The sequence below is a fragment of the Triturus cristatus genome, chromosome 12 (assembly GCF_964204655.1).
Source record: "Triturus cristatus chromosome 12, aTriCri1.1, whole genome shotgun sequence".
Classification (NCBI taxonomy): domain Eukaryota; kingdom Metazoa; phylum Chordata; class Amphibia; order Caudata; family Salamandridae; genus Triturus; species Triturus cristatus.
In genome coordinates, this window is record NC_140595.1 from 761,708,182 (window position 1) to 761,720,545 (window position 12,364).

Genomic DNA, 12,364 nt, shown 5'->3' on the forward strand with positions numbered 1-12,364 from the left:
AGACTCACCTGCAGACAGGGGGCCGGGGAGGGGGCTAGAAATAATTAAATTTCGTGCCTCGCTCTTTTTCTCTGTCCACTTGTCTCTGCCTCTGAGATCAAAAGATTGATGCCTGCCTCCTTGACCTCGCACGCGCACTTTGCTCGAGCCTGGCCCCTATGTGCATGATCTCAAAATTCAGACCCCACCCTAAGGGGTGAACTACACCTCGGTTTACCGGCCGCGTGCAGATTCGGGGGCCGGGCGAAGGAGACATCTGCGCGCTGGCGCCATGGATCTGCCTGAGCAGCAGCAGGTGCATTTATTTAATAAATTATTCATGGAACACTGCCAGCATTAAGCACATACCATTAATTATGCTGCAGATTTAGCTGCTACTAAACTGACTCAGGTCGGTCACGGTCACGGACCGTCACCAGGGCCAGGGTCCAATTCCAAACCGGCCCTCTGGCACAAAACTAGCCCCCACCCATCCAGCCTACCGGGGGATTGCCCGGTGCCCGGATTTAGCAGTCCGGCCCTGGTGGTAGGACTGTGTAGGTTTCGATGGAGTTTTACCAATGCAAATTTTGTTTTAGCTGCCGTTTCCTTTATTGCCCTGGACTGTAAGAATGGTTTTCTTGTGTCGGACAGCCAAACACCAAGTTAGGTATAATTTCTTGTTCTTGTCCAAGGTTCCATCTCTTGATATTTCTTTTTACGCTGCCCAAAGATCAGAATCTTGGTTTTCGTGGCATAAGATGTTAGGTAGTTCTTGATGCTGTAAGAGGAAAGTATACTTATGGCCCCCTGCATCCCAACACAGGTGTGATTGAGAATAGCAAGATCATATGTGTAATGTATGATTGGAAGTTTTAGTGATCCGATTTGTTGGGAGAACATGTTCCGTTTGGATACGCCGGCCCTAGATCGGCAGAGTAAAGTTTAAGCAACACAGACACTGTGATGCATCCCTTCTTTACACTTTTATCTGTATAGATTCTTGGGGAAGCGTGGGTTTGGGTCAGTGGACCCAGGTGACCGTGTATAGGGTGGTTATAGTGTTAAGCAGGTTCTTTGCTATCCCCCACTCAGCTAGCTTTGCCCATAGGATGTTATGGTTTATGCAGCCCATGCCGCACTGTAATCTCCAAGGCATGCATATAATGGACACGACCCTTTTTTTGCAGCTTTAGTTGCCAGCAAGGATGTTGTCCACAGTGGATGCTTTGGGCTGGAATCCTGCCTGATAGTATGGAACGGTCCTCTTTTCCATCACCCAGTCCTCCAGCGCACAGAGTAAGGCCTTTGCGAAAGCTACTCCCTCAATACGCTTGAACCAGCCCCTCTCCCTTCATTTTGTTACAAACTCTCACACTCTCTTTCTCTCCCTCTCTCTCTCTCTCTCTCTCTCTCTCTCTCTCCATTTTTTCCTTGTCTCCTTCTTGCTCCTCTCCCTTCTCCTTCTCTAATCTCAGACTCTATCTCCAACCTTTTCTTCCTTTCTTTCCCTCTCTTACCTCAACCTACTGAGTCTGTGCAAATAATCTGGTGGAGCTCTGCACCAACAAGGTTAACTATGGTAGTCCACCCCAGTTGTCTTCCTAAATCAACACGTCGAAAGGGAGCACCTTAATATCCAAGCAACATCATCAACAGTCCTAGAGACCATGACATTCAAGAAAAAGAAGAACAAATGCCATGCTTTTTCATGCTAATCTTTGTGGAACGCCATGCTTGCTGAAGACTTCCAAGTGGCACCCACCGTCTGCTTCATGAACCACTCGAGACTCTCCTTTGAAGCAACAGCACTTTGAGGCTTGGGTCACTGTGTAGAAAATAGGCCTCAGCTAGGCCTACCAGTGCAAGGGGTTCGCCCTTCTCTGCACAGAGTCCTCAGACTATTAGAAAGAAGTTGGCACAGAATCTGAAATAGAAAATACATAGTTTATTAAACCTCAGGAGGTGGAACCACATTCACCCAGCACCCTGTGGTGCTGAATGAAGGTAGCACCCAGAGTAGAAGAACCATGGGTCTTTTATACCCACACAGGGGCTCAGGAAAAGGACGATGCAAGCATACATGAGAAGAGTTACATACATAGATGGTCATACAGAAATGCACCGTAAATAGTATAGGAGGAGCTAGCAGTTGCTGACTCTGGTAGAAACAACCTGATAGTTACAGACTAAAAACAGATGCATGGACAGTTAGATATTCCTGCGCATGTGCAGGGTAGCAGAGTCTAAGTACAGCCAGTCCTTTAAACAGAGCACAAGGGAAGACAAAATGGCTGCCAGAAATACAAAATGGATTCCACAAAATGTACAGGATAGCCTGTAAATACCAGATGGATTCTGCTAACGCTAATTTAATCGCAGCCAATTTACGACAGACGACCCTTTTAGCGTTAGCAGAAGACATCTCCCATAATCCAGTAGGAAAAATGAAAAATATGCATATTAATTTTTAATAACATTTTTTTTTTCTTTTCATAAATTTCCTAATTCATTGCTAGGTGGGCATTTCTCATTCTAAATATTGTTAAGCGGGTATGTATGAGGTATAAACAGAAGTACAAAGGGAACAGAGAATTGGGTCATACAGATAGCAGGAGAGAGTAATTACTATTATCAGAAACAGAATTATTAGCTTTCTAGTCCTTAGCAAATCCTAGAACCATCCAGTAAAAACATTTTCAAGGTTCCCATGCATTTCAGTTACCATCAATTTCAATATCAAAGTATCCAACAGTACATATCTAATAAAAACATTTTCGCTAGACTTTTCCAGTGTTTCCTTTATGAGGGCTAGAGTATCTATCATTATACCCAATACAAACATTAAAGCAGTCAGACATATTATTTACAAAAATGATCCTGGATCCAGGGGACCAGGAGGACCATGAGAATTAGGACGAAGAGCTGCAAAGGGTTGCTCCTCCTCAAAAATGGGACGATCAATGGGGTACATTTTCAACAAAAAGAAAAAGAAGTCCTTGGGAAATTAAAGCCGCTGTACAACCAACCAGAGGAGAGTCTTCTCCCTGTGTCCGTTTGAGCCTCACAGGCAGGCTCTTGTTGTTCCCACGGTGGAGCTGCACAACTCGCAACTCAGGAATCATGGCCTAGTTTCAAGGGAAAAGTTTCTTCTTTCAGGATAGGGCAATCACCCACCAGGGCAAATGCGCTCAGCGATCCTGTCCAGTGTCTCAGGCAGTGCACCAGTTTTCTTCATTTCAATCTAACAGGCACCAGAGACACAGCACCTGTACCCTGAACTCAAGTCCTTCCCTAACTCCTGTATTGCTCTGCTGGCACACTGCTCTTTCGTTGGGGCCATGGATTGCATTCAGTGTGCCCAGGTATCTCCTTTACAGCCACTTTGGGACCAGGATTCAGAGGCCTGATGCTAGGATCTCTGAAGCAACCCTTGTTTCAAAGGGGGTTACCTCAAGCAAAAACCTTCTTCCCTTCCTGGTCGGTCTGTGACTCTCAGCTGGGCATCAAAAGCTTGATCCACGATTTCTCCTTTCTGATTTGTGACCCCGTCTTTCGCCCAAGATAGTAGCAGGGGTACGCTCATCACAATGCTTCCGGCCTTCTACCTTCACTGAGGTCCTGGTTGCCAGCAGTGCCTGTGCAGGTTACCTTCACTTTGACTTCAAGCTGGACTGGTGCTGACTCCTCAAGCTGGATCTGATGTACGCGCCCCTCTGGCAATGGTTGTAAAGCAGCAAATATCTATTGGTGGACAGAACAAAAGGTCTTTAGACAAGGCACAAAAATAATCTATCAACAGAGAGGATAGTCTCAGAATACTTCCTAGTCCAGGGACGCCCCATATATTAACAAGGCACCCTGGAACCACTTTCATATATGTGAGAGTAAATAAAACAACAGTCTGGACCTATTAGCAAGTATAAAAACTCTTTAGTGAACTGACAAGAGTAATACGTCACCCAATGCCAAGCAGTCAAGGAAGTCTGTGTTCATTTCTAAAGACCCTCAAGAAAAAGGAAATGTTATACACGTTTTACTCCTAAACATTGCATTATTTGTACAGGACTGCAGACACTTCTAAAATGATTTTTCTTAATTAAAGCACCTATATTGTATACTCAGGACCATGCTCTCATGTTATAGGAGCAACAGGAAAATCTAACACTGCTAATTTAACAGGGATTCCTATTACATACAGAACTAAAAACTTCAACATAATGGGTACATGTTCTCCAGCGGAACATCTTGTGACTAACAGACTCCTGTAAAACAATATTTTCCTCAAAAATGTTTGCTAAGGATCACATAGACCTCTTCCCTGCATTCTACATTTTCACAATCCAAACTATGCAACATTAGTTCTAGTAAGGACTGTCAGTTTATTTACACAGACTAGCTAATAAAACTAGCAATGCCCTTGCAAAACTGTATGTAGCATGAGAATAACAAACAATAGTGGTGTTGTCACCTGAGAATTTTCAAACAAAAACTACCCACAGCTAGTTCCCCTTAAAGATCAAATAAGGAAACAGCAACCTAGACTACTCATCCTCTCATAATTCCATCAGAGAGGATGGGTAGTAACATAGCAAAATATATTTATTCGTTTTATTAATGCTAATAATGTTTAAAACAGTATTACTGAATAGCCAATTTAATGTCTCATGGTTATTTCACAGACAGTTTAGACAGGCTCAAAAAAAAAGTAAGAAAAAGAGAGAGAACACATAAATTTGCCTACCCTTAATTTGTAGAGGAGCTAGCCTCCACTCCCCAGTTTTGACGGTAAGAAACCTGTACCAGGTTTCATTCTGTCAACACTATCAACCCCAATTTGTAGCAACTGGGCATAAACAAACTCTGAGGAGCGAAATAGCACATTTCAGCTAGCCAAAGAACATATTCCGTTAGCAAATGTACTAGTGCAACATGAGACCGCATGAAGTCAAACTGAATCCCATTGCTTCCTGAATTCAACCCTAAAAACATTTATACTATATATATATGGCAGAGCCATTGTCCTTTAAAGAGAGGTCACATATACTATGTGCATTGAGTGCACACAAAAACTTGCTTTTACCAAAAAAAAAAAGGGTAAGCAAAAACCTCTTTCTTCCCCTGCCATTTCGTCTTTCAAATGTCGAAATGTCAAAGCAACGTTGTGCTGAGCCCTACAGGCTTCTAAATGTAGGACTTTGACCTATAACCTATGCAGCTGTTCCCCAGCATGCATGCAAGGTTTTCATGTGGTGCTTCCAAGTCAAAGTGACCCTAAAGACCGAAGACAGAGCAGCAAAACCCACTCTGTGTGTCTACCAGCAATTTCAGAGGTAAGCTTAATAACTTCTGCCAATTTTTGTACATTGATATGTATAAGCAGTGTGCCAAACGTTTGTCTAGCAGTATAGATGGTCTATGCTTACATATGTGCATTTTCCTGGGGCGTAAGGCAGTTTAAAAACTGATCTGACTGGAGAAAACTCATTTAAATAGTGAATTTTTACCCAATTTCGACTTTGATTTTCAGGGCACTTAAAAATTAACATCCTACAATGTTTTTGCATAATAGTCATCCCCAGAATGTCCTCTACATATCCCAGAGATGTGGCATCAAAAATGTATAATGTATACCCTTATAAAAATGAGTTTTGTACGCCTGGGTAAAGTGACATTTTCACATGTAATTGACCCCCTATTGCTGTATAGCACGGCTTAAATGCAATTTGGATGCTATGAGGTCACAGTATCATTATTAGGCATTATAAATAGTAAAAAACGAATTTGTTTTTGCACCTATTTGAAATAACATTTTTTTTTTTATATAATCAAAATATATTTTTTGTTAATAAATCTAATCATTTTGATGAGTCTACATATGAAAAGCGAGCTGCATCCCTTGCCTATTATATTGAAACACATTAATTCTTAGCCCTAAGCACAGAAGCTTATCTTGAAACATCTTAAGTCTGCGCCACTTTTAAATGAAGGACAGCCATTATTATTGAACATCAAAAACCACTCTTATCCTTATTTTAAAAAAAAGGCATTAAGAAAAGAAATCCCTACTGTCAATCTGCAAAAATAATGAAACTACATTTCTAACTTTGGAAACAGCAGTCTGAAATGCAGAATTTTACTCCGTGTTTTTGACTTCAGAGTCCGAAATAGAAATGGTCTTGTTGACACAGCTGTTTAACACGTAAAGGTGTCGAAATTCACACGCCTTGCAAGTCAGCCCTTCAAGCCAACACAAATCTGTCGTGCTGTATAATGTGAATGCCTTTGAATACCCTATACAAAAGATAAATGCTGTGACATTTTGTATCTGAATTTAGTCTATTGTAAAACACACAATTTCGTTTTTCTCTTTACACAGGTCATCTTAATTTTAACTTTCTAAAGGTAAAACTCTTATCCGATAATCCATGTTAATTTTGCGCCACAATTTCCACTGAGAAAATTAATTCTCAATTGGAAAATCGTTTTTATATAGGCATATAGCCCTTAAAATTTCAAGCAAGAGCATCATTTTACTTTTTGTGTAGGATTAATGCAACAGTTTTAAAAAAAAAATAAAAACAGTTTTCTATGGAAAGTCTAACTGGTCTTTGCACAAAATAGGGCAGAGGAAGGCTCCTTGGGTTTCGTTCCTCAGCTGCCCTGTCTCATCAGAGAAGCTAAACCTCAGCGCAGAACCGGGCCACAGCGAGTGCTCCTAGCCCCCACCTTTCTCCAAGGCTGTCCTGCTGCAAGCATTACACATTTTCATGTCAGTGAAGCTTTCTAAGCAGTGATTTCACCTCCTGGTTCACTCCTCTATTTTTAGCCCCCACCTTACAAGCTGCAAGGTCAAAATCTGCCTTGCACAGCCCTGAAGCTGTCAAAGACAAAAAGCCTTCCTAATGTTATCTAAACTGCAATAATTTGCCCTATGGAAACATTTATTTTAATATACAATTTCTTTTCAAGGGTCATAAATTTAGGTTCAATTCTCAGATTAGCAGGTTCAGCTTAAATTAGAACCTACAACCCTGTGGACCCAGCACATTGGCTCACTGAACCACCAAGAACACAAAGCTGCATAGGAACAATTTGCAAATTCGAAATACCCACAATTTTTCCAAGCTAAACTTTTAACGGGTCCCTAATTACTCTTCATTAATACTTTTGTACATTAAGGGTGTCATCAAATCACAGGGGTTGCTCTTTCTCTTGCTACACCCCTCTCAATTTCCTTTTGCGACTTATTGATGGTGATGAGACCAAATTAAATTTACTCCTTAACAATTTCACTTCTCAGAATTCTTTCACATATTCACAGTCATTCAATCACACGCTTTTTCCAGTGCTAGCAACATCCAAAACACAATTTACCACACCATAACATGTAAACACACATTTAACCCACAGATCAACACTTAAGACAGAAACAAAAGACAGCCCACAGACTGTACTTAAACCAAACCATTTGTAAATACTAGTTGCAAGTCATATTCACCAGATTTGGCTGGCAGAACACCAAAAAAAAACGCTCTGCATCTCATCACTTATGAATGTTACTAAGTGCACAGACCAGGATCCTTTTATGTACATATTTAGTTCCTCGGGGTACTAGTCACCACTTACAAGTATTTTTATTCCATAATGCGCTGTACATTATAGAAGAAAGACCATACTTAATATACATATCCCTATTAGGCGTCCCCTCCGAGGGGGGGCCAGTTGTGCTTCATCAAGTTTCATTTTGGTACCATTCCAAAGGCAACACATCTTTTGAAGTGTGCTAAAGACAGATATGCCAAAAAATAGTGCAGAATATGCAATATTATAATCAAAGTAGCACTTAAGGTACCTTTAGTACGATGTGCCGTTCAAATCAATTCAGTTAGAGAAAATTCTCCTCATTACCTGCCTATGTGAATTGCAAGTCACATATGTCAAAACAAACCAAGTTGGCCAACACAAAATATACCATACTCAAAGCCACAGTAAGCGTTACTAAACTACCTTACCAATCACAGGCATCAAAACCAACAGCAAGCGCCGCAGACACTTACCAATCACTTGGTGTTCAGATTCATCCTGCCAAGTTCTAAAATCGACCAAATGGTCACTGCACGGTGAATCAACAGAAGAGATCTCAGTCGAGGACCGGTGCCACCTGGATGGTCAGATCAGAAAGAAAGGAAAAGTCGCCGTGGATGCCAAGACTCTGGTCTTATCGGGCAGTGATCACGTCCAGAGCGAGATTCCAATCCTTCCTCGCGACCAATCCTTTGGGCATCCGAGTCACCGATGAGCCCCAAGTTGAGGCGCCAATTGTAGAAAATAGGCCTCAGCTAGGCCTACCAGTGCAAGGGGTTCGCCCTTCTCTGCACAGAGTCCTCAGACTATTAGAAAGAAGTTGGCACAGAATCTGAAATAGAAAATACATAGTTTATTAAACCTCAGGAGGTGGAACCACATTCACCCAGCACCCTGTGGTGCTGAATGAAGGTAGCACCCAGAGTAGAAGAACCATGGGTCTTTTATACCCACACAGGGGCTCAGGAAAAGGACGATGCAAGCATACATGAGAAGAGTTACATACATAGATGGTCATACAGAAATGCACCGTAAATAGTATAGGAGGAGCTAGCAGTTGCTGACTCTGGTAGAAACAACCTGATAGTTACAGACTAAAAACAGATGCATGGACAGTTAGATATTCCTGCGCATGTGCAGGGTAGCAGAGTCTAAGTACAGCCAGTCCTTTAAACAGAGCACAAGGGAAGACAAAATGGCTGCCAGAAATACAAAATGGATTCCACAAAATGTACAGGATAGCCTGTAAATACCAGATGGATTCTGCTAACGCTAATTTAATCGCAGCCAATTTACGACAACTGCACTTTCCAGATGACCTACCCTATGCTCCCTTCCTGTTGTACACTCACACACTAACACCAGCCCCTGGGTGATCACTAATGTGCTCCGCCACCTCCACCTTCCCACCCATATTACCCCCGCGCCACTTGCACAATGCATAGTACTGCTGCTTCTGTGACGCAACCTAGTGTTAGTAGGTAGGATCATACTATGAAAACCACATACACATCTATCCCAATAAAAACCACAGGACCAATGTGTTTAGTAATAATCTAGATGCTGATTAAACTTAAGTTTTAAAAGGTTATACACAGGTGTTTCCATAAGCTAAATTAACTAGTCAATATACAGGTGAGGAGTTAAACCCCTCTATGTTGAAGACATCTAGAATTTTCAAATACATATAATGCTGCAAGGCAATTCTATATATTTTCCTTAATAATCCCCAGCATTTCACTGTATTCCATTTTATATATCGGCTTTAAAAACCAGTGCTGCATTTCTACAGCTGGAGAATTTTGATCTGATCTTTTTCTGATTGTGATACAAATCATGCCAATTCCTAACTGATGAGTGACAACTACACAGCAAATATTTCATACAACCAGGGGCACATGAGTCTGAAATCTGAGGTCTCTCTCTACATTCCAGGTTTGGGATCCAGAATTACCAATGGGTCCAGGCTATGGTCTTTGCCATTGAAGAGATTAACAACAACTCTAACCTTTTACCCAACATTTCTCTGGGATTCCAAATTTATGACTCCTGTACAGTGCTTCAGCGGGCGCTCAAGGGAGCCTTGTGGATTCTTTCAGGACTGGAGGAGCCAGTTCTAAACTACTGGTGCCGGGCAGGGCGGCCACCAGCTGCTGTTATAGGGGATGCCGGTTCAACACGTTCAATTGCTCTTGCAAGGATTCTGGGTCTGTACAGATATCCTCAGGTAAGACAGTCTTAAGAAACTCTTTAATGTGCTCATTGATCACTAGGATGTGTTTAGGCATGATGACATACTGGATCTTAGGGCTATGGAAACAAGTCAGGGTCCTTGGAGCTCTAGTCTGTTAAACAGTCACATAGTGGTCAGCTTTCCATCGAGGTCTTTGCCTCTACCTATCAAATGATGGGGTGCAGAAGGAGACCCAGATAGAGATTGAGAAAAAAGACAATAGCACTACTACTGCAAAGAAAGGAGAAAACAGGACCTGCCTGGGAGCAAACACAGCGGGTCACCTTGGGCTGGTGCAATCCAAGAGATTTTAGAAGTAGAGCTGGAACGAGAGAAACTTCACCGCAGTAATGATGAACTTTGGGACCGTTAATATGTATCTGTGACTTAACGTGTGCAAGAGGATCACTAGAGAAGCAGTGAAGCATATGGAGGTCAGCATAGTGAACTCACCAAAAATGACAGGACTGGTAGAACTGAGATCACATACCCTTTGACCCATGATGATATCACAAGGTTATCCCCATCCCATCCTTAGCCTCCTATTTATTCAAGGATATAAAGGGGATTACTAAGGGGTGGGTACTGCCTGACTAATTGGGATCCGAGAGCAACATGTGTTTTCTTCTCCTACCAGTGCTTTCAATACCAAGGTGCCAATTACGATCCGGCAAAAAAATTCCCCGTACGACTCGTATCCGGCATTTTTACCATACGAATCGTACAAGTGCCGTACAAACTGCCAATCACGATTCGCATGGTAAAAAGTCCATACGAACCGCATTGGGAATTATTCCCCACACGTCCTCGGGTCGGAAAAAGTGTCCGACACGTCCTCGGACGATTTACCGTACAAATGTGAAAAGTGAAGTCCGACCGCGGAATCACGATCCATCCCGTGCGTCCGATGTTACAACCGTATGGAAAAAACACCGTCCGCACCGAACACCCATAGCATACATGGAGACATGTGCCCGCATACGCGCTGTACCCCCCCAAGCCACCGTACGTTCGAGTCGTACCCCCACCCGTGTATGTACACCCCTGTACGTGTCGAACCCCCCGTGTATGTACACCCCTGTACGTGTCGTACTCCCCCGTGTATGTACACCCCTGTACGTGTCGTACTCCCCCGTTGATTGGTTCTGATGCTTCGTCCATCACCACCCCCTTTTGTACCGCTTTGTTCGCCATAAGTTGGCAGGGTATGCTCAGACGTGAGTCTCTTGCTCACTTTGCCACTGGATTCAAACAAGCCTGGCTGAAGACGGCTGAAATGCCAGAAACCGGTCCTAGGAAGCTTGTTTCCGGTCCAGGGAAGGCATGGCTTGGCAGTTCGGGCTGGACTGTTCCCATGAGGCACAGGGTCAGACTGATTTGCATATGGCCATGTCTGAACTGGGGTGGCAGAGTGGGCTAAAGAACGGTGATGGATCAAACCCAGATCTGTTGACTGGGTGTGAGTGTTTGATTGGTTCTGATGCTCTGTCCATCACCACCCCCTTTTGTACCGCTTTGTTCGCCATAAGTTGGCAGGGTATGCTCAGACGTGAGTCCCTTGCTCACTTTGCCACTGGATTCAAGCAAGCCTGGCTGAAGACGGCTGGAATGCCAGAAACCGGTCCTAGGAAGCTTGTTTCCGGTCCAGGGAAGGCATGGCTTGGCAGTTCGGGCTGGACTGTTCCCATGAGGCACAGGGTCAGACTGATTTGCATATGGCCATGTCTGAACTGGGGTGACAGAGTGGGCTAAAGAACGGTGATGGATCAAACCCAGATCTGTTGACTGGGTGTGAGTGCTTGATTGGCTCTGATGCTCCGTCCATCACCACCCCCTTTTGTACCGCTTTGTTCGCCATAAGTTGGCAGGGTATGCTCAGACGTGAGTCCCTTGCTCACATTGCCACTGGATTCAAGCAAGCCTGGCTGAAGACGGCTGAAATGCCAGAAACCGGTCCTAGGAAGCTTGTTTCCGGTCCAGGGAAGGCATGGCTTGGCAGTTCGGGCTGAACTGTTCCCATGAGGCACAGGGTCAGACTGATTTGCATATGGTCATGTCTGAACTGGGGTGGCAGAGTGGGCTAAAGAACGGTGATGGATCAAACCCAGATCTGTTGACTGGGTGTGAGTGCTTGATTGGCTCTGATGCTCCGTCCATCACCACCCCCTTTTGTACCGCTTCATTTTTAGGCATGGCAAGCTACTGTGCACGTTACATCAAGGATTATGCCACCATCAGTTACTCTCTGAGAAAGCTGACCAAACAAGGACACCCGTTTCAATGGACCACGAGATGTGATCAAGCCTTTCATGCAATCAAAGCTGCGGTTGAATCTGCCAATAACCTTGCATATTTCAATCCTAGAAGGAAAACGGAAATCACCGTGGCTGCGAGTCCTGTAGGACTTGAAGCTATGTTAGCTCAATATGACAGAGAGAGTGATAAGCGGTATATTGTAACATATGCCAGCAGGAGTCTCACGGACACAGAGAGAGCATACTGTCAGCCGGAAAAAGAAAGCCTGGCGGTAGTCTGGGACTGCGAACATTTTCACATCTTTATCTA

At 43.5% G+C, this 12,364-nt stretch overlaps 1 protein-coding gene and 1 long non-coding RNA gene across 2 annotated transcripts in view; one reads left to right on the top strand and one right to left on the bottom strand.

Moving 5' to 3' along the window:
- The window catches only part of LOC146782745 (extracellular calcium-sensing receptor-like), a 70,784-nt gene that overhangs the window by 6,974 nt on the left and 51,446 nt on the right, over window positions 1–12,364 (top strand). The window contains exon 2 of the mRNA XM_085637223.1: window positions 9,502–9,793. Coding sequence (XP_085493349.1) covers window positions 9,502–9,793 — 292 coding nt within the window. The remainder of the gene's footprint in view (window positions 1–9,501; window positions 9,794–12,364) is intronic.
- On the bottom strand, window positions 1,913–8,759 carry LOC146782746 (uncharacterized). Its single transcript, XR_014972400.1, has 2 exons — window positions 6,816–8,759; window positions 1,913–6,708 (listed from the first exon to the last, which is right to left on the bottom strand). It is a non-coding gene; the product is annotated as an uncharacterized LOC146782746 (long non-coding RNA).